Source organism: Oncorhynchus mykiss, chromosome 18 (genome assembly GCF_013265735.2).
Source record: "Oncorhynchus mykiss isolate Arlee chromosome 18, USDA_OmykA_1.1, whole genome shotgun sequence".
Lineage (NCBI taxonomy): Eukaryota > Metazoa > Chordata > Actinopteri > Salmoniformes > Salmonidae > Oncorhynchus > Oncorhynchus mykiss.
The window spans coordinates 44,712,166-44,735,636 of NC_048582.1; the positions used below are offsets into that span (position 1 = coordinate 44,712,166).

The 23,471-nt window shown below is 40.1% G+C and overlaps 1 protein-coding gene across 3 annotated transcripts in view; it reads left to right on the forward strand.

Moving 5' to 3' along the window:
- The window catches only part of LOC110496354 (death-associated protein kinase 2), a 38,613-nt gene that overhangs the window by 7,078 nt on the left and 8,064 nt on the right, over positions 1-23,471 (forward strand). For 2 of the 3 annotated variants that reach the window (XM_021572199.2, XM_021572198.2), the window contains exons 2-10: positions 13,786-13,951; positions 14,330-14,551; positions 14,690-14,828; positions 15,332-15,461; positions 17,339-17,387; positions 18,108-18,134; positions 19,873-20,025; positions 20,434-20,479; positions 21,750-21,839. In XM_021572199.2, coding sequence (XP_021427874.2) covers positions 13,887-13,951; positions 14,330-14,551; positions 14,690-14,828; positions 15,332-15,461; positions 17,339-17,387; positions 18,108-18,134; positions 19,873-20,025; positions 20,434-20,479; positions 21,750-21,839 — 921 coding nt within the window. In that variant the 5' untranslated portion in view covers positions 13,786-13,886. Of the gene's footprint in view, positions 1-6,863; positions 7,108-13,785; positions 13,952-14,329; positions 14,552-14,689; positions 14,829-15,331; positions 15,462-17,338; positions 17,388-18,107; positions 18,135-19,872; positions 20,026-20,433; positions 20,480-21,749; positions 21,840-23,471 lie in introns of those variants that run through there. The other variant, XM_021572197.2, reaches the window with a different exon arrangement.

A 23,471-nucleotide genomic window follows, 5' to 3' on the forward strand; every position in this document is an offset into this window, starting at 1 on the left:
CCCTCTTCCTACCAGAAAGATGTTTGTTTCTGTCTGCGCGATGTGTGGAGAAACCCGTTGGCTGCACCGCTTCGGATAGCGTCTCTCCAGTGAGCCACGTTTCAGTGAAGCAAAGGACGTTACAGTCTCTGATGTCCCTCTGGAATGCTACCCTTGCTCGGATTTCATCAACCTTGTTGTCAAGAGACTGGACATTGGCAAGAAGAATGCTAGGGAGTGGTGCGCGCTGTGCCCGTCTCCGGAGTCTGACCAGAAGACCGCCTCGTTTCCCTCTCTTTCGGAGTCGTTTTTTTTTGGGGTCGCTGCATAGGATCCACTCCGTTGTCCTGTTTGTAAGGCAGAACACAGGATCCGCGTCGCGAAAAACATATTCTTGGTCGTACTGATGGTGAGTTGATGCTGATCTTATATTCAGTAGTTCTTCTCGACTGTATGTAATGAAACCTAAGATGACCTGGGGTACTAGTGTAAGAAATAACACGTAAAAAAACAAAAAACTGCATAGTTTCCTAGGAACGCGAAGCGAGGCGGCCATCTCTGTCGGCGCCGGAAATTAATTATTATTGAAGAATATAACTTATAAATGCCTCATGAGAACCAGAAATTCAATGTTGATGTCATAGATGGTCAGACCTTATATTCATAACTCTGTCTATGAATTTGAGAGTGGTAACATTTCTCCAACCCTTAACTGTTTAATAAACAGTGGCGGGTTGATTACTTACAGATTACCCCTTTATTCTTCACAGATTCAATTATGTTTGATTATCAAAAATGTAAGGTTTGAAAGTAACGGGATGAACTTTTTTATTGGCATATATAATGTCTCATATCATAATAGATCCCACTTCTGACACCAATGTAGTGAAGTTGAGGCATAGCTGACAGCTGGGCTCAATTAGTCATCACCTCATACAGTATGTCAAAAGTTTGGAAACACCTACTCATTCAAGGGTTTTTCTTTTTCTTTAAAAAAATAACTATTTTCTGCATTGTAGAATAATAGTGAAGACATCAAACTATGTAATAACACAAATGGAATCATGTAGTAACCAAAAAAAAGTGTTAAACAAATCCAAATATATTTTATATTTGAGATTCTTCAAAGTAGCCAACCTTTGCCTTGATGACAGCTTTAAACACTCTTGGCATTCTCTCAACCAGCTTCATGAGATAGTCACTTGGAATGCATTTAAATGAACAGGTGTGCCTTGTTAATTTGTGGAATTTCTTTCCTTCTTAATGCGTTTGAGCCAATCAGTTGTGTGGTGACAAGGTAGGGGTGGTATACAGAAGATAAGCCTTTTTGGTAAAAGACCAAGTCCATATTATGGCAAGAACAGTACAAATAAGCAAAGATTAAAACAATTGTATTTAACTAGGCAAGTAATTTAAGAACAAATTATTATTTCCAATGGTGGGTTAGCTGCCTTGTTCTGGGGCAGAATGACAGATTTTTATCTTGTCAGCTCAGGGATTCGATCTAGCAACCTTTCGGTTACTGGCCCAACGCTCTAACCATTAAACCTTTTGTGACTAGGGGGCAGTATTTTCATTTTTGGAAAAATAACATTCCCGTAGTAAATGGGATATTTTGTCAGGACAAGATCCTAGAATATGCATATAATTGACAGCTTAGGATGGAAAAAACTCTAAAGTTTCCAAAACTGTAAAAATATTGTCTGTGAGTATAACAGAACTGATGTTGCAGGCGAAAGCCAGAGAAAAATCCAATCCAGAAGTGCCTCATGTTTTGAAAGCGCTGCGTTCCAATGCGTCCCTATTGAGCAGTGAATGGGCTATCAACCAGATTACTCTTTCTCCGTATTCCCGAAGGTGTCTACAGCATTGTGACGTAGATTTACGCATTTATGTTGAAGAATACCCGTAAGCGGCGACATTGCGCAAGTGGCCACCTGATGGCTCCCATAGTGACTCTCGCGTAAAATACAAAGATAGCCATTATTCCAATCGGTCCTACTGAAAAACTAATTGTCCCGATGGATATATTATCGAATAGATATTTGAGAAACACCTTGAGGTTTGATTTTAAACAACGTTTGCCATGTTTCTGTCGATATTATGGAGCTAATTTGGAATATTATTCTGAGTTTTCGTGACTGCAATTTCCGGGCGATTTCTCAGCCAAACGCGAAGAACAAACGGAGCTATTTCGCCTACAAAAATAATATTTTTGGAAAAAAGGAACATTTGCTATCTAACTGGGAGTCTCGTGAGTGAAAACATCCGAAGCTCATCAAAGGCAAACGATTTAATTTGATTGCTTTTCTGAATTCCGTGACCAAGTTCCCTGCTGCTAGCTGGACAAAATGCTATGCTAGGCTATCGATAAACTTACACAAATGCTTGTCTAGCTTTGGCTGTAAAGCATATTTTGAAAATCTGAGATGACAGGGTGATTAACAAAAGGCTGAGATGTGTCTCAATATATTTCATTTGTGATTTTCATGAATAGGAATATTTTCTAGGAATATTTATGTCCGTTGCGTTATGCTAATTAGTGTCAGGCGATGATTAAGCTCTCGCATGCGGGATGGGTAGTCACTTAAGCCATCTGCCACTCCACAAAACGATAGTCCATCATTACTTTAAGACATGAAGGTCAGTCAATTCAGAAAATGTCAAGAACCTTGAACGTTTCTTCAAGTGCAGTCGCAAAAACCATCAAGCGCTATGATGAAACTGTCTCTCATGAGGACTGCAACAGGAAAGGAAGACTCAGAGTTACCTCTGCTGCAGAGGATAAATTCATTAGAGTTAACTGCACCTCAGATTGCAGCCCAAATAAATGCTTCACAGAGTTCAAGTAACAACACATCTCAACATCACCTGTTCAAAGGAGACTGCGTGAATCAGGCCTTCATGGTTGAATTGCTACAAAGAAACCACTACTAAAGGACACCAATGAGAAGAAGATAATTGCTTGGTCCAAGAAGCACAAGCAATGGACATTAGACGGGTGGAAATCTGTCCTTTGGTCGGATGAGTACAAATTTAATATTTTTGGTTCCAACTGCCGTGTCTTTGTGAGATGCAGAGTAGGTGAACGGATGACCTCCGCATGTGTGGTTCTCACCATGAAGCATGGAGGAGGAGGTGTGATTCTTCACTATTATTCTACAATGTAGGAAATAGTAAAAATGAAGAAAAACTCAAGAATGAGTAGGTGTGTCCAAACTTTTGACTGATACTGTACTTGCCAACCCAATTAGATACTACTGTGGTGTTAAACTGTCTGCTAGGTCATCTTAGTGAACAACACCAAATAGTCCCCTGGCCTGTGATGTTCAATGATTGTCGATGTTGATATTGTTAAATTAGTTATCCAAATTTTCCCAAATGCAATAGAAAAAACTGATCACAGGCCTAAACTCCAACCACAAACGTTACGGAAAGATGTCTTTACTCTATAAGAAGATTGTAAAGTTTACGACATGGCCAAGGATATGATCTCACCATGTATATCATTGTCTCAGTAGTTCCTGTAATCAGTGTACTATGTAATCCTTAGTGGTCTGGAAATGCTCTGCAACCCAAGGAGAAATTGTTGAGCTTTTGTTGAGAAATTGTTGAGCTTGCTTGGCACATTGGGACCAATAGAATAGTCACAAAAATGCAAACCCCGCCCATCTGGCACTCCAAGAAGGCTCAAACATTTGAAAGATATATAATTCTACTTGAAACCAGGTCTGACTTTGTGTATGGCAGTATGGGTACTCCATTCTAGCCTTGTCAGACAAGCACAATGCAGAACATGACAATGATTTGTGAATAGTTTTGACTTAAAGCTCACAAATGTTGATTATGTAATGATCTGTGTACTTTGCTGGTGTGACTGCATCTAAAGATAACATCATGTGCAAACACACCTGACATTTCCAAAATGATATACAGTGGGGCAAAAAAGTATTTAGTCAGCCACCAATTGTGCAAGTTCTCCCACTTAAAAAGACGAGAGAGCCCTGTAATTTTCATCATAGGTACACTTCAACTATGACAGACAAAATGAGAAAAAAAATCCAGAAAATCACATTGTAGGATTTTTAATGAATTTATTTGCAAGATTTGCAAAATCCTATAATGTGATTTTCTGGATTTTATTTTCTCATTTTGTCTGTCATAGTTGAAGTGTACCTATGATGAAAATTACAGGCCTCTCTCATCTTTTTAAGTGGGAGAAATTGCACAATTGGTGGCTGACTAAATACTTTTTTGCCCCACTGTACCTCCTGTGTCACTTTGTGGGACCTGCTATAATTGGCATTATATATGTAATACCATGATGTCAGCTGACATGAAAGTGAACAGACAACTAACTAACGCTTTAATGAGGAAAAACACTGTTTTGCAGCTAGGGTAGACTTGCCTACATTGCAGTGTTGTGTTCAAAACCACCTAAAGCGAGACCAATTCAAGACCAAGACCGGAGCAAGTCGAGTCCGAGTCAAGACCAAGACCAGACGGGGAACAAGGGGTCTGAGACCGAGTCAAGACTGAGACCAGAAAAAACATAATTCTGATTTTGTCAAATTGCCACCATAACAAAAGTTCAAAATGTCCAGTATTTCTGTGTTCATATTTCAGATAAACATATGGATTTTTCTGACATTCAGAATGGTGAAAAAATGCATGCTGAGGACAAATAGAGCCACTCTACAAATTATTACTAACCCAAACACAGTGGAGAACAATGAGGGCCTTCTACGCCTTCAGAGAAGGGCTAAAGATTTATAAAATAATAATAATAACAATAATAATTATAATTATATTGTTATTTTCAATGGTGTTCTGATTTAATCTCTTCAGTTTTTGTTGGAAAGGAAAGGGTTAACACTGAATATAAAAAAATATCCAATCAGGGTTTTTCTTTGGTTGCCTCTGGGGCTAGCTAAATCAGCCATTGGCTAGGCTATCAGAAGCTAGGAAGAAGGAATCTGCCATTCCACTGTATTAGGGCAACATTTTGGAGTGACGGTGGAATCAACCAATCACATTTTAACTTGTAATGGGTGGGACCATTTTTACAAAACTCTTTCTCTTTTTAAAACAGGTCATTTCGCAATAGCAAGCCGTAGTTTTCCCACAGTCTAGCTAGCTATCTTTTGTTGTAAACTAGTTTGCAGCAGGTGTTATCGAAGAGGATGTTGTTGCTAATTTGTTAGCTTCTCCCTTTTCAAGAATAACTTTCAACAAGAAGTTAACCTTTTACTGCAGTGGGCTAGATCAGGGTCACACAGTGGAATTATAGGTAGTCTTTAACAAATCTACTTTGAAACAAAAGTATACACCTCGCACATGGTTATGGGCTTAAAAAAAGACACCTGTACCATGTCAAATAGTTTTTTTTTTTGCATCCCAATTTTAATATTTATATATATCACAGAAGACTGAGATATAACAAAACTGTTTGACATAGAAACACCAGATGTCAGAAAAAAAATTATCTTTATTATTTATGATAAAAAAATATTAATAACATTCCACCCATGAGGCCAAAGAGTGTGCTTTTGGTCATTGGCTGAAGGAAAGGGCTGTTTCAAATTATCATCAGCTGGTGAGTGGAACTGTGTCTTTTGTAATAATAATGTATAATTGTTTTGTTTTTCCTCAATCTGATTGGGTGGGCCTGGCAGGGCCTGGCTCCCCAGTGGGTGCCTGTCATCGAAGGTCCACTCATGCCTACAGTATGCCCCTGATGCAAACAGCTCATGATGACTGAATTGCACATCACAAATAGCCAACTAACCAAGACTTCGGACCAAACTTTTTCAGTACCAGGTTTACATACTCATTGTTGCCTTAGTTAGAATTTACTGGTAGATATCATACATTGAAATGTCCTACCTACCGGCTCCATGCCAAAACCAGTTGAGCTGCGCGCGTTTGCTGCCTACATATTGTATTCTGCTGAAACTAGGCTGTGTGCAGCGCGCAAGCGAACACATTTCACGTGATTTGCGATTGTGTAGGCTACTTTGTGTATGATTTCACTATTGTACTACATAATCGTATACCTCCACTACACTACTTTAATAAGCATCCGTGGGGATTAAGAAGTGAGTATACGCAATGCCCACTGGAAGAAAAGTGTGTATACGGTATATACCTGCATAGCTTCCACTACACCATTGGCCCGTTGTGTTTAACAAAAAGTGCACTCTCCTACACGAGTGCGCTGGTATTACCGATGCTGTCCTTTCAGAATCACGAACCCGTCACACACTGAAGACCTATGTCCGATAGGTTCGCCACTGCGCAATCATGTCTATAAAAGACCGGTCTCGAGTATTACAACACTGCTGCATAGGGTTGAACGTTGTTCATTTTTGTCTAGCTGATGTTCTTCTGATGTTTCTTAGGGATATTGTTCGTGATATCTCCCGCTGTTACAATTTACAACTAAACTTCAGACTCGGATTAGTTTGTTAATAGAATAGGAATGCGTTGTCTGTATTGTACAATTACCACATTCCAGTAGTCATCATAACATATTCATTGTGAGAGTTTAAAATCCATATATTTTGTATATGATATGTGTGTGTGCGCGCCTGCGTTGTTTCCTTGAGCAATTCATGACTACAGTGAGGAACTCCGTAGTGGCGTTATCTTTGGAAACCACAGATACAAAATCATAATTATGGCCAAACCCCGCCTATTTCTAAAATGTCTCTTCTTAAAAAAAATATTTTAAACCTACCCCCACTGCTAACTTATACCAAAACCTAACCTTAAATTAAGACCAAAAAGCTTTTTTTTTTGTTTTCATTAATTGTTATGATAGCCCATGTTGGCTTTGTGACTGTGGTAACTAGTGACAACCTAGTCATAGCGGGTTTGCATCTAGGCAAGCAAGCACTCCCAACAAAGTTACGTATAAACCGAAGGAGGGGCAGAAATAAAATGAACTTTTCCGCATTCCACGGTTAACTGTAAAGAACTCTGAATGTAGGCCTATCTACACATGCACAGGGGAGTTTGCTACGTCGTTGACTAGTTGTCATCGAGAAAAATTAATTGCAACGCATTAGAAGAACAAACACTTATTTGTTTCAGTTTGCAAAAGAGCCTGGTCAGGCATTCAGTTGGGTGAGTGTTTCTCCTGACGATCTTTTCGACGCATTTTGTTTTCACTGATTTATGCTTATACACACACACACACACACACATATATATATATATATACATATGTGTGTGTGTGTATGTGTTTGTAAACCACCCAGGCGACCCAATAAATTATAACCTCGTGATAATAAACGATGTGCGGTTCTCATCACCCGCTTTTCTCTCAAAGGCCATTGCGCATGACTGCTGCAATCTCTCGATCGTTCCCGAATAGTTAAATTTGATGAAAAACTGCAATACCTTTTGGAATAGAACATTTATTTTCGGGTTGTGTTCTGCTATAGTCTGATGGTTGTAATGGATTGTCAGAATCTGAAGTTTGGCATTTTTAAAATGAGAAAGTTGGGCACGTTACACACCATTTATTCTGGAGTAAATTATGGGATTGTTTTTCATAACTGGTTCATCCGAGTTTCTGATTATTATTTTTTTGCATAACGTTTAGGCACCCTCACTTCTCTTTCTCTCCATTGACTAGTTCCCCAATTCCAACGATTCAGCTTTCATATATTATTATTGAGGTGTCCACATGATCATAATCTTCTCTAAATCTTTTGCATTATGTGGTGATCAATTTAGTATTTTCTACAAGTGCTATCCTATGACTAGATGGTAAACGACTTTATAGTTACACACAAACACGCACAGGGGAAGGCCAAACTCAACATAATGTTGAAAAATGAACAGATCACATTCCCTTAGACACACCAGTGTGGTTGGGGTCTGCAGTAGCCCAATAATGGATTAAATGAGCCTAATGTTACTCTTTATAGTCCAAGGACCTTACATGTTCTGTTTAGAGGTGAATTGGCTCTGGCAGTCGAAACAACCAAATGCACCATCTAAACGTGAATTGAATGTGAAACACTCCTGCCCCATAGCATGTTGGCTGGAGTACATTGGTGACATGCTGAACGTCAATTGTCGCTCATAGAGTGCCAAACTAGTCTCTTGCTCAGTTGGCTAATACAGTGGGTTTTGAGTGGCATGTGTTGTTGTACAGAAAGTTGCAAATTTGATCCCTGCTCTTGGCAGAATAGAATACACTCTGTTTACGTGGTACCCTGTCCATGGCTTGTGCCCACACTGAAGTCAAGTGGGTTGAGCAGTAGTTATCTCAGAACAGATCAGTCTCTCTACACTCCATGATGATGGCAGATTTTCTTCAGAACTGAACTGTACTGTCTATCTCTGACTCATCTTTTGTGAGGATAGATGAATGATAACAAGGCATTTTTTGTTTTATGGGGCACCTAGTCAGCCAGACGCGCACACACACACATTTTGCATACACAAAGACACCAGTTTGCTGGTGGCACCCATAAACAACCACTTCTTCACACTTACTCTTCAGATTAGAGTGCCCTAGATAAGACAGTAAAGCCACGGTCTGTCTGTCTATTTTTGCACACATTTAGGAGCAAGGCCTCACTTTTAGCCGCTTATCAGACCTCTTGACATGATGACATAATGTACCGTTCATAGACAAGGGCCATTGTTCCACTGTAGTGTTATTTGGGGAAGGGGTGGTTTTGGAGTTGCGGGGGAGCTGGTTCTTGAATCAACACTGTTGTTCTCAGGATATTGTCATGTTGTTGACTTCATGGTATTGGGGTGGGAAGCTGGGGGTGGATCATGAGGGGAGTCTCGGGAATGTCTTCTTGAGAATGAGTTTTAGCAGGGGAGGGGGCATGCACATAAAAACTGTCAGACAGGGTCTGAGAGTGAAAGATATTATTGTGTTCTGTAGTTAGTATATATACAGGAAGACTCACAAACACTCACATGCTGTCACAAATAGACACATTTAAGTTTACGCCAGTTGTATTCGGCGCACGTACATTACCTCTATATGATTGCAGACTGTTGAAGTTGACCCCTCTTGTCCTCACTCCCTTTCTCTGCCTCCCTCCCTCACACCATATTTTGCTCTGTCTGTCTGTCTGTCTGTCTGTCTGTCTGTCTGTCTGTCTGTCTGTCTGTCTGTCTGTCTGTCTTTATGATGCTGGTTTTTGGAGACAACATGCTTTTCTCTCATTGTCAGCATTTCTCTCTTTCACTCTCTTTCACCCTCTCTGTATTTGGTTCACTATATTAGGCAAGACTGGACGCCGACAAGGATAATTCTTCCCTGCAATTAACATCAGTAATCCTTTCAAAACTGATCACCAATCCCCATTGAACATTTTCAAAAGGGCCGCATTACATAACTAAGGGAGAAAAAAAAACACTCACTGATGCATGCGCTGATGTACTTTGACACTTGAGGCTTTCTGAGGGTTTCAGTCTGTTATTTTAATCACGTTTGTTTTCATACGGTGGGTAGAGGCAGTGTAATACTCTGTGAACTTGCACTTTTAAACACTGTCTCACTCTATAGTCCCTCCGCGTTCACTGCTAATAAAGGCTTATGGGTCATTCCATTTGATTTCAATAACTTTTTGACTGCACCCCTTTTGATTTGAACTTAACTTCTCATACATATTTGCCCATAGTAGAAGTGGTCAAAACTGACAAAACATTTACGAGATAGAGGTGCTAAAAGTTGACCCATTTTGCATACTCCACCATACCACAAGACATCCATGTCTTTATCACTGGTAAAGATAAATTGTGTAGTTTGATACCATTTAATTAAGTGATCATGTCCGAGAAGCTGGTGTTTGGAGGATATATTGGCATGGGTGTTGTTAGGCACGAGATTATGTGGGATGCATGCCAGCAAAGCCACAACACAACACTAAACAATACATTTATTGCACTATAACGGTGACAAACGGTGCCCTCAAACTGTTAGGGCCTACATAAAGCTGTCCCAACAGCAGTCCCAACTAGAGGTCGACCGATTATGATTTTTCAACGCCGATACCGATTATTGGAGGACCAAAAAAAGCCGATAACAATTAAATCGGCCGATTTAAAAAAAAATGTATTTGAAATAATGACAATTACAACAATACTGACTGAACACTTATTTTAACTTAACATAATACATCAATAAAATCAATGAATGAAACATTTGGTTTAAATAATGCAAAAACAAAGTGTTGGAGAAGAAAGTAAAAGTGCAATATGTGCCATGTAAAAAAGTTAACGTTTAAGTTGTTTGCTCAGAACATAAGAACATATGAAAGCTGGTGGTTCCTTTTAACATGAGTCTTCAATATTCCCAGGTAAGAAGTTTTAGGTTGTAGTTATTATAGGAATTATAGGACTATTTCTCTCTATACCATTTGTATTTCATATACCTTTGACTATTGGATGTTCTTATAGGAGCTTTAATATTGCCAGTGTAACAGTATAGCTTCCGTTCCTCTCCTCGCCCCTACTTGGGCTCGAACCAGGAACACATTGACAACAGCCACCCTCGAAGCATCGTTACCCACCGCTCCGCAAAAGGAGGAACAACTAGGGGAACAACTACTCCAAGTCTCAGAGCGAGTGGCGTTTGAAACGCTATTAGCGCGCACCCCGCTAACTAGCTAGCTATTTCACATCGGTTACACCAGCCTAATCTTGGGAGTTGATAGGCTTGAAGTCATAAACAGCTCAATGCTTGAAGCATTGCGAAAAGCTGCTGGCAAAACGCACGAAAGTGCTGTTTGAATGAATGCTTACGAGCCTGCTGCTGCCTACCACCGCTCAGTCAGACTGCTCTATCAAATATCAAATCATAGACTTAATAATAACATAATAACACACAGAAATACAAGCCTTTGGTAATTAATATGGTCGAATCCGGAAACTATCATTTCGAAAACAAAACATTTATTCTTTCAGTGAAATACGGAACCGTTCCGTATTTTATCTAATGGGTGGCATCCCTAAGTCTAAATATTGCTGTTACATTGCACAACCTTCAATGTTATGTCATAATTATGTAAAATTCTGGCAAATTAGTTCGCAACGAGCCAGGCGGCCCAAACTGTTGCATATACCCTGACTCTGCATGCAATGAACGCAAGAGAAGTGACACAATTTCACCTGGTTAATATTGCCTGCTAACCTGGATTTATTTTAGCTAAATATGCAGGTTTACAAATATATACTTCTGTGTATTGATTTTAAGAAAGTCATTGATGTTTATGGTTAGGTACAGTCGTGCAACGATTGTGCTGTTTTTTTTCTTTTACAAATGCGCTTTTGTTAAATCATCCCCCTTTTGGCGAGGTCGGCTGTCTTTGTTAGGAAGAAATAGTCTTCACACAGTTCGCAAAGAGCCAGGCGGCCCAAACTGCTGCATATACCTTGACTCTGTTGCACAGAACGCAAGAGAAGTGACAATTACCGTAGTTAAAATAAATTCATGTTAGCAGACAATATTAACTAAATATGCAGGTTTAAAAATATATACTTGTGTATTGATTTTAAGAAAGGCATTGATGTTTATGGTTAGGTACACGTTGGAGCAACGACAGTCCTTTTTCGCGAATGCGCAATGCATCCATTGTATGCAACGCAGGGCACGCTAAATAAACTAGTAATATCATCAACCATGTGTAGTTAACTAGTGATTATGATTGATTGATTGTTTTTTATAAGATAAGTTTAATGCTAGCTAGCAACATACCTTGGCTTATTACTGCATTCGCGTAACAGGTAGGCAGGCTCCATGTGGAGTGCAATGAGAGGCAAGATTGAATCCCCGAGCTGACAAGGTAAAAGTCTGTCGTTCTGCCCCTGAACAAGGCAGTTAACCCACTGTTCCTAGGCCGTCATTGAAAATAAGAATGTGTTCTTAACTGACTTGCCTAGTTAAATAAAGGTGTAAAAGAAATGGGGGGGGGGGGGGTATCTGTACTTTACTATTCATGTTTTTGACAACTTTTACTTGTACTTCACTACATTCCTAAATAAAATAATGTACTTTTTACTACACACATTTTCTATGAAACCCAAAAGTACTCGTTATTTTTTGAATGCTTAGCAGGACAGGAAAATGGTCAAATTCATGCACTTATCTGGCTATCCGTAAATTAAAAAACAAGAAAATAATGCCGTCTGGTTTGCTTAATATAAGTAATTAGAAATTATTCACACTTTTACTTTCAATACTTAAGTATATTTTAGCAGTTACATTTACTTTTGATACTTAAGTATATTTAAAACCAAATATTTTCAGACTTTTACTTTTACTTACAATTTTCTATTAAATCAAATCAAATCAAATGTATTTATATAGCCCTTCGTACATCAGCTGATATCTCAAAGTGCTGTACAGAAACCCAGCCTAAAACCCCAAACAGCAAGCAATGCAGGTGTAGAAGCACGGTGGCTAGGAAAAACTCCCTAGAAAGGCCAAAACCTAGGAAGAAACCTAGAGAGGAACCAGGCTATGTGGGGTGGCCAGTTCTCTTCTGGCTGTGCCGGGTGGCCAAGATGTTCAAATGTTCATAAATGACCAGCATGGTCGAATAATAATAGGGCAGAACAGTTGAAACTGGAGCAGCAGCACGGTCAGGTGGACTGGGGACAGCAAGGAGTCATCATGTTAAGGTATCTCTATTTTTACTCAAGTATGACCATTGGGTACTTTTTCCACCACTGGGTAGGGTGGGTATGCAAAATGGGTCAACTTTGAGCACCTCTATCTCCTAAATGTTTTGGCATTCATGTTCAAAAAGTTATTTTCTGTCCACTTCTACCATGGGCAAATGCATATAGAAAGTTTTGTTAAAAAAGTGATTGACATCAAATGGAATGACCCTCATGTTTTCTTTCTCTACTGTTGAGTCATTGTTCTATCACTGTTTGTGGTTTTAAGTTATTTGTGCTGCAATAGATAGAAACAGTAATGGGGTCTTTTTGTAAGCACTAAATCCGCATTTTTGTAGAAGTTTTGTATAAATGCTGTTTTGTTCTATGAGATCATCAGCTAGTGTAACTTCTTGTGAATTTTGGCTTCATAATTAATAATGGTCATGTTAACTGACAGCTATTATCTCATATAACAAAACATATAAGATCTCCTAAGCCTGTGTTACCCTCAGACCTTATTTTCTGTGTTTATTCCAGAACCCTATTCTTTCGCCATTAATTTTTCCCATAGGGATGCCTGAACGAACCAGAGGTAGCTCATTTCCGTGATTAAGAACTACAAGCTGGCGAGCTCTATAGAGTCTTATTCTTATGAGTGGAATCCTAATTTCAGATATTTCAGAATTGGACTCGAGCTAAAATCATCCATTGGCCTCAACTGAAGATATGTCTGAACATTTGAGTTGCGGGTGCACATCTCAATATTGGTTTTGTGTTGTAAATATGTAGTGGTGTTTTTGTGTGATGTGCCTTGTGTTTGGACCCCAGAAAGATTAGCTTATGGGGTCCATAATAATAATAATAATAATAATAATAATAATAATAATAATAATAATTTTTAAAAGTCAGGATTCAATTCATCCCCTATGCACCTCAAACACAACTCTGGACCTCGAAGCCAGTTCCACTGCATTTTTTAAATTGTTCCCCTCTAATCAGGGACTGATTTAGACCTGGGACACCAGGTGTGCACAATTAATTGTCAGGTAGAACAGAAAACCAACAGGCTCTAGACCTAATAGGGTAAGAGTTGAATACCCCTGCATGCTATCACATTTGCCTTAGAACTGTGAAATTAATTGTTTTATTTTTCTCTTTGTTCAGGTCCCGACCTTGTGAAGACATAGTTGAAAGCACCATGCAACACATGGATGTGAACCAACAGTAACATACAGTGAGGTGAAACTGAGGAGAAGAAGATCAGTATGGCAGTCTTTAATAAGCTTGATAATGTGGAAGACCTCTATGAGATTGGAGAAGTACTTGGGAGGTAAGGATGGTCATTATAAAAGGTATTCTTGTATGAGGCTGTTGAGGTGAGGAAGGTATTATAACTCTGAATTCAGTTGCTTTTCAAGGTCAATTTTGCATATGCTGTCTTGTTGCATAGGTCAATGTTAACAAAAATTCAACCTATGCAATTGAAATAATAAAGAAATGGACCGAATTGTGAATAGAAAGAAACTACTCATGTCTGAGTCTTGTTGCTTTTCAACATCACAAATGACATTGCAGAACAGCTACATAAATAAATCTGTGTTGTGTTCAGGAGGAACATATTTTTATTGGATAGACTCAGGTAGTACCTACCCATTTCAAGATGTTTCCAAGCAAGTAAATAAATGGTTGCACTCTGTCGCTGCCCCAGTGGCCATTTTGGGCAGGTGCGGGAGGTGCGCGAGCGGGCCACGGGGGCTCGCTGGGCTGGGAAGTTCCTGAAGATTAGGAAGTGCGCCAGCAGCCGGCTGGGCATGGAGAGGAAGAGCGTGGAGCGGGAGGTAGAGGTCCTGCAGGCCCTGCAGCATCCCAACATCATGGCCCTTAAGGATGTGTTTGAGAGCCGGGCCGAGGTGGTGTTGGTGCTGGAGCTGTGAGTGGAGGGAACAATACTATTTGAACCCAGGTCGTACATGCAGGGCAAGTCATTGATTCCATGAAGTGGCTGAATTATGTAGTAGAGTTAAGTTCTAACACTTCTCTCCATTTATTTTCCTCCTTCCTCTTTCAGTATTAGTGGAGGAGAGCTGTTTGACTTCATTGCTGAGAAGGAGAACCTGACAGAGAGCGAAGCCATCGAGTTCATGAAGCAGATACTGCTGGGTGTGGGCTTTATGCACAGCAAACAAATAGGCCATTTTGACCTAAAGGTAAATTATGCTAGTGTGTTGATTTGACATATCTTTAGTTTGTTACTCACTCCATATGACATTTAGAAATCCAGTGCTGCAATAGTCTGTGGTTGTGATTTACATCTAACCTCTTACCTCCCCAATAACACTGCTAATGTAGTAGTATGCATGAAAATAGTAACACATCAAAGCCTGTCCATTTATTGAATCCAAAATCCTAGGCTTTTAGGCATAAGTACTTGAAGTGAAAAGAGCATACCTGTATTCATCCATCCCAAAACCACATCAGACAAACATGCTGATACTGTTACTTATTAGCAGAAATGTCCATGCCGCACGCTTACCGCACATGGTCGTGTTTGTATCCACAGGTGCCACTAAACAGTGTGCCTGTTCACTAGTGTTGATGAACATGCTGTTTGCGTGCCGGTCGGTCAGAGCGCGGTCCGCATGCAATTGACCATTATGGTCAGATTGACCTCATTTTGCATGTAACATGTTTACTCCCCTTCCCCAATCAGCCGGAAAACATCATGCTGTCAGCCAAGATGGCCCCAAACACTGACATTAAGATCATCGACTTTGGGCTGGCCCACCGCTTCCAGCCAGGGGTGGAGTACAAGTGCATGAGTGGCACCCCCCAGTATATTCGTGAGTAGTACAGTAATTTCATATGAGTTAGGCCCAGTTTAAAAACGATGTAAAAACATCCATCCTCATCCTTTGCTGTGAAGCACTTACTGACATGACTGGATTCTTGAGTACTGGATTCTTGAAACCCATTGCTTTCGATATTTCCAATCGTCCCACCACTGATTGAGGGAGGGAGGGAGGAAGGATACTTTAGAAAAAGACTAGGACAGACTGTAAGCTAGGTTCAGGACGATTTCTGCCACCATGGTGCATCAGTCAGAATGAGAATCAGGAGATGGAACTAGAATCCAGGTTTAGGGGTATTTATTAAACAAAGTTCAAACACAGGAACGAACAGAGGCATATGGGGGAGTGTTTTGGGACAGAGGTAGGGCTTGTGCTTTAGGATGTGGCTTGTAAGGCCTTGGAGATAGGATTGGATGTAGTGGTCTGGAAGGGAGATTCAAAAGGGAAACATTAGGAACACAACATAAAGCTGCTGACGTGACAAAGTAGTGCCAGGTGACTTATAAGGAATGAGCTTAACATAACTAAAGGAGGCGGCCAGGACTCAACACAAAAGGGCCATTAGCATAGCAGGGATATAAAGGATACAACATAACAAGTTCAGGCAGCATAATATACATGGTTAACATTTCTCCTACAATACAAGGCACTTACTTAATCATATCAAGCACAATGGCAGGATGGAGCCACCTCGTGGCATCACCAAGCAAACTATTCTAGTGTGTAGGAAGGAGCATGCCACTTAAATAGAACCTGAAAGGGGTGGAAAAAGACAAAAGTGGCGTGATTTAGGCGTGGAAACAGATGTGATGGAAAGGGACGCGGTCTAGGGTAATTGGAGACAATTAGAAGACTGTAGGAGTGGCATGACCCTTCACAACAGATGCATTATTAAAGAATTGGAGCAGGCCCTTTGTAATGCAGTCCCTACTGTGTTCTGTGGAAGTTAGCGTGTATTTCCAGGTCCAGGGTTTCCCACGGAGACAGCGAAAGAAGTGCAGTGTCATGATCTGGGTTGATGGTGTTATGATAAACTAGGGGGGTTGCAAGTCCAGTTGAAACAGGAAATGATTTGGAGGATGTAGGATAGTCGCTATTTCAGTGATAACTAAAATACACCCCCAACCCAGATAATTTAAGAAACCTCTTATCAATATAATAATTATATTCTACATATATTTAAAATCTACATATTTAGTACAACAGTATATCATAAAGCAAAAATGCATAACAAAGCAAAAATATCTTTAAAATCCTATTAGATTTTGAAACATCAGGTAGTTCGCCCCAAGACAAAGAGCTGTTGTCAAACACTAGCTGCTTCAACACAGATCTGGCCAGCATGATAAGGTTGGCATGGTTACAAAGCTCTTCCTGTTTGGAATTGAAATGTGTTTTCCCACCAGTAGCAGCTACAGTACGGTAGGTTTAAATAATACAATGCGACTGGTGGAGGAAAGCCACTGGAGTTGTTTGACTCGTAGGAACAATCTATTCATGTTTTTCTGATGAATGCAGTGTTCATTTTGCATTCTTAAAAATGTGAAATTGTTCCTTTAGGCAGTGTGAAGTCTGACAGGCCTTCTGGGCTTGTCATAAATGCTGCTACATGCATAGACAAGTTTCTCCGATTGCTTTATTGGCATGAAATACAATTTGTAGATATTGACAAAGCAGTATAGCGGTACAGCATTTCAGATACAAGGAGAAGGGGATACCTAGTCAGTTGCACAACTGAATGAATTCCACCTCATTTAACCCAACCCCTCTGAATCAGAGAGGTGCAGGGGGCTGCCTTAATTGACGTCATCAGCACCCAGGGAGCAGTTGTTGTTGTTGGGGGTTAACTGCCTCTCTCTCTCTCTCAGCCCCTGAAGTGATCAACTACGAACCTCTGAGCACAGCTGTCGACATGTGGTGAGTGTCTGTACTGCCCCCTCTTCCAACATATACAGACACCTAAAATGACCCCCTTCCATCTTGATGAATAAGCCCCTGGGATGCGTTTGGACATGTGTAGGCACGCTTTCCCTAAACAGTGTGACTGTTTCTGGTTGAATGCATTAGGTACACCCTATGTGTTCAGACACTGTATAACAATCTGATTCTCTAGTGAATTTCGACTAAATCAAATCAAATACGGTGTTTTTTTTTACACAGAAATGAACTGGTCGGAGTCTAAAGGGTTGGATTTGATTGTAATACAGTAGAATATGAGTGTACCCAGACGTGCTCCAGCACAATGTTAATAAATGGCGCTCAAAACTGAGGGGCTTAAAAAAAGAGCAATTCTTACCCCAGGACACTTCACATTGTGACTATCCCCGGAAAGCAAAGAAGCATTCCGATGGCTGTGTTTATCTTTGAGGTTTATTTTAGGGACAAACAGACAAGCTTATGTTTTCGATGTGTCATGCCTCTCCACCAGAACCTTAAACAGGAAACTGCCAGAGACAGCTGATTATAGTACGTTTAGAAATACAAAAGCAAGCATTAAAAAACTACTCACCACAACAGCTCTAATGTCTACATCCTTTGGAATAAAGTTATGATCATGAGATAATAACTGAGTCTATCTAGGCCTCTGTGAGAAAAATAACAACAACGTTTTTTCTTTGTTTGTGTTTGCCCCTATAGGAGCATCGGAGTGATCACCTACATACTGTAAGTTGGGGGAGAAAAGGGGGGTGCTACTGTATGTTTGGATTCACACATATGCCCAATTCCAAATCAACCCTTGCCCTACCATAACCCTTAATTTTATTTTAATTTTTTTGTGGTGGGGGGTGGGGGTAGATAAGCGTTAATATTGCAGATAGATTGTGGCTTCCATTAATGTAATTGTCTGCATCATTTCCAATCCCCCATATATTGTGTGTATATGTAAACTCTGCAAAAAAAGAAACGGACCATTTTCAGGACCCTGTCTTTCAAAGATAATTTGTAAAAATCCAAATAACTTCACAGATCTTCATTGTAAAGGGTTTAAACACCGTTTCCCATGCTTGTTCAATGGACCATAAAGAGTTAATGAACATGCACCTGTGGAACGGTTGTTAAGACACTAACAGTTTACAGACAGTAGGCAGTGAAGGTCACAGTTATGAAAACTTAGGACACTAAAGAGGCCTTTCTACTGACTCTGAAAAACACCAAAAGAAAGATGCCCGGGGTCCCTGCTCATCTGCGTGAACGTGCCATAGGCATGCTGCAAGGAGGTATGAGGACTGCAGATGTGGGCAGGGCAATAAATTGCAATGTCCGTAATGTGAGCCGCCTAAGACAGCGCTACAGGGAGACAGGATGGACAGCTGATCGTCCTCGCAGTGGCAGACCATGTGTAACAACACCTGCACAGGATCGGTACATCCGAACATCACACCTGCGGGATTACTATTACTTACTATTTTCAAGTAATCACCAGCAACAACGTTGCCTATGGGCACAAACCCACCGTCGCTGGACCAGACAGGACTGTCAAAAAATGCTCTTCACTGACGAGTTGCGGTTTTGTCTCACCAGGGGTGATGGTCGGATTTGCATTTATCGACGAAGGAATGATCGTTACACCGAGGCCTGTACTCTGGAGCGAGATCGATTTGGAGGTGGAGGGTCTGGGGCAGTGTGTCACAGCATGCACTGCAGTACTTAATGCAGCTGGTGGCCACACCAGATACCAGACTGTTACTTTGGATTTTGACCCCCTTTGTTCAGGGACACATTATTCCATTTATGTTAGTCACATGTCTGTGGAACTTGTTCAGTTCATGTCTCAGTTGTTGTATCCTGTTATGTTCATACAAATATTTACACATGTTAAGTTTGCTGAAAATAAACGCAGTTGACAGTGAGAGGACGTTTCTTTTTTTGCTGAGTTTATATAATTTTGTCTTTCTTTATTATTTTCTCTTAACTACCACCCTCCCCTAATTGGATTAAACTAATGGACAACAACACTTAGGCTTCCACTTCTAGCTTATACATACTATATACATTTTACGGACACAGTGTATTTTACAATAGCTATCTTTTGTTTGTTTTTAGTCCCATCCTTCAGCTACCCTCAACCCCTCCCATCCATCTCTGAACACCATCCAGTTTTGATTTCTGTTTGCCATATATGTTTCAACTGTGCTGTGATGTTTCACAAAAGGTCTGAACCTTTCTATTTTCATTGTTTCAACAGATTATCTTTAATTTACAAAGATTTTTGCTATAAGATTTATTATATTATTGATCGATTGACTATGACTTTTCAAATCACCCAGCATTGCTATTTGCAGAGTTAATCAGATAGGTATTAACAATGTGGCAATAGTGCCATCTTCCTCTCTGTTGACTTGGAATTGGGCAATAGTAACAGAGCAACCTTCTTTCCTCTGACTCCCCTTTATTTTTCCAGACTGAGTGGTATGTCCCCGTTCCAAGGGGACAAGGACGAGGAGACGCTGAGGAACATCATAGCCTTGAACTATAAGTTTGACGACCACCACTTCAGCATGACCAGCGCCATGGCCAAAGACTTCATCCAGAAGCTCTTAGTGAAAGATCAGAAGTAAATAATGCATTGGTCATGGGTAATTTGGCCTATTATGATGTCAAGACAAATATGGAAAATGACTGGAATAGTGAAAGCATCACTTATTTTGTGACTTTGCACCTATTGTAAATGGATGGATACTAGGTTTTCTTTCAGCCACTATACTTTATTTTCAGCCTCTATTGATAGAATAGGAACTGTGTATTGTATGAATAGATCACCCTTTGTCTAACTTTCTGTGGTTACTTGTCTGTCTCTGTGTAAGTGAGAGAATGACAGCTGAGAATGACAGCTTTCTATTTCAGACGCTATTGATAGAATATGAACTCGCATATCAAATTAATAGATTTCCTTTTGTCTGACCGCCTGTGGTGTCTGTGTGCACTGATCTTATCGTCTCTCTGTCGGTCTGTCTATGTGTAGTGAGAGAATTACAGCTGAGGAGTGTCTACAGCACCCCTGGATCAAGGTGAGAGTCAGCAGCACAAGGCTTTGCTCCCTACAAACGGTTTAATATGGAAAGGATAAACGCTGACATTCTGTACATTACCTTAGAAATAATGGACGAGGCAGAGCAGAGGTAAAGTACAGAACGTTGGCGTTTATCCCGCTTATACCACAGCTGCCAAAGAAAACAATACTATAAGCACATATTTGGGGCGGCAGGGTAGCCTAGTGGTTAGAGCATTGGACTAGTAACCGAGCAGTTTCAAGTTCATATCTCCGAGCTGACAAGGTACAAATCTGTCGTCTGCCCCTGAACAGGCAATTAACCCACTGTTCCTAGACCGTCATTGAAAATAAGAATATGTTCTTAACTGACTTGCCTAGTTAAATAAAGGAACAATTAAAAATGTACCGGTAGAAAGACACGCGACCCAGTCGTTCGTTCTTATCCAACGGCTCACAGTCACGACCTCTGCAGTAGCTGTTTTTGTAGCTGACATTCATTTGGATGCATCCATAACAATGAGCTGATAATGCCCGATTTTGCCTGGCATAGCTAGAAAAGTTTGCCCTCGTCAGGACACGCAACACTGTTAATTACGAGGAGATCGCATTGCATATCAAACACTAGGCTAGAAGTTCGCTAAATTGTTTGTTGCTAGCAAACCTGCCAATGTATATTATATAATATATCAGTTGCTGAAAACAGCTGGTCAAACTATAAACGTGGGAGTATTTGACAGCATAGCGCCATTTGCGTCATGACTGCAACAGTAGGAACAGAGTTGCTAGCAAACCTGCCAATATGACAAGCAAATTAAAATATATCAGTTGCTGAAAACAGCTGGTCAAACTATAAACGTGTGAGTATTTGACAACATAGCGCCATTTGCGTCATGACTGCAACAGTAGGAACAGAGAAATTAATTTATCACTCACCATGTTACATCAGATGCTCAAAAAAAGATCTCTGCAAAAATAAATCAATGGTAGCTATTTTTTTCCTCGTTGGAACTGCGTTTGTGTGGTTGTTGAATTAGGTTTCTGTAACTTTGTAGCAAGTACAGTTTGCATGTGTTGGCGCTTATTGCTTCACGAATGCAAGGTGTCCCGATATATTTTCCAACTGTCCCGTTATCTGGTTTTAATGTCCATTCTAGAATGCCCTTCTAATCAATCAGAAATGTGTATTCAGAAAGGCTGTGGTATAATGCACGTTTAATATGTGTATTTGTTTTTAATCTCTACATTAATTGTATCTCCTTCACTTATTATCTATCCCTCTCTTTTAGCCTCTGACACGGAAACAGGTGGCCAACAGGAATCGCTCCTCCATCAACATGAAGAACTTTAAGAAGTTCAATGCCAAGAGGAAATGGAAGGTGAGTAGGATATATGGCCAATTTATATCATATAATTTTATGCCATATCACATATTGTAATGACACTGAATGAAGCTCAAATATTGAAAATGTGCATGTGTTTTATTGAAACAGATAATGAAATCAAACAGGTCATTGCTACACAGTCGATGCTTGTCTTCTGGAGAGCTAAATTAACAAATAGGACATGAATGTGAGGCGGAAACGTTTTGTTCGAATGGCCATTTTAAGTCTACTCCCTAAGGTGCTAACCAGCTTTCAAAATAATAGGTTGCGAATTTTGTTAAAAGGCGTCAAGATAGTTTGGTAGGCTGCTAAATATTTCAGGCTGAGGTTTGGTCAAAAGCTGCAAAATATTTCAAAGGCCTGCTAAATATTTCGGTCTACTCAATATTTCTGCTAGTGGAATATTTCATGCTCTTAAATTTTGTGAAAAGCTGCTAAATATTTGAAACACCTGCAAAATATTTCAAAGACCATCAAAATATTTTTGCCAGTGATATTTGTTTAAATGAACAGCACTGGCTAGTTAGAAGCGCTAACAACTTAGTTAAGACGTTAGCAGCGCTAACTAGTTATGTCATTAGCAGCGCCATCTATTTAGCTACGTAGTTAGCAGCGGTAACAAGTTAGCTACGACGTTAGCAGCGCTAGTTATGACCATAGCAGCACTATATAGTTAGCTACGTCGTTACTGAGTGCTAATAATATTGGGGGGAGGGGGGAGTTGTCATGTCCGCAGAAGAGTGGGGGCAAGGGACGGGGGGGTTGAGGGTTGAAGTAATATGTATATCACCAAAGAAAAAGCAGAAATAGGATTTTTTTAAATAACTATTAAAACCCCCAGAAGAAGACTCATAGGGATCCAAGTCCTGGATATCGCCCTGATATGGTGTAATGTAGATTGTAAAGTTGAAAGAACTTTGATTGCCTTCAATGGTTAAAGCATTCATTAATTAAAAACCTGTTTTACAACATATTGACTCAAACTTGGGGAAAATTCAGTGGAAGTGAGAAGAACCAGACAAACTGAATCCCTAATAACATGAGAGGGGTTTCGCGTCTTCTGGGGTTTTAATGGGGGGACATTTTCTTATCCTATTTCTTCTTCTTTGGTGATACAAGGACTAGCACACTCCATGGCAGAATTTGAAATCTCAGCAGGTGTCTTTGAAACTTCTTGGACCTCTTGGGGACTGTATGTACAGTGCATTCGGAAAGTATTCAGACCCCTTGACTTTTTCCAAATTTTGTTACATTACAGCCTTATTCTAAAATGGATTAAAGTGTCCCACCCCCCCCCCCCCCCCCCCCATCAGTCTACACATAATACCCCATATTGACAAAGCAAAAACAGGTTTTGAAATTTTAGCAAATTTATTACAAATAAAACATGTAACTGTGATATTTAAGTAAGTATTCAAACCCTTTACTCAGTACTTTGTTGAAGCACCTTTGGCAGCGATTACAACCTTGAGTATGACGCAACAAACTTGGCACACCTGTATTTGGGGAGTTTTTCCCATTCTTCTCTGCAGATCCTCTCAATCTCGGTCAGGTTTGATGGGAAGCGTCGCTGCACAGCTATTTTCAGGTCTCTCCAGAGATGTTAGATCGGGTTCAAGTCTGGGC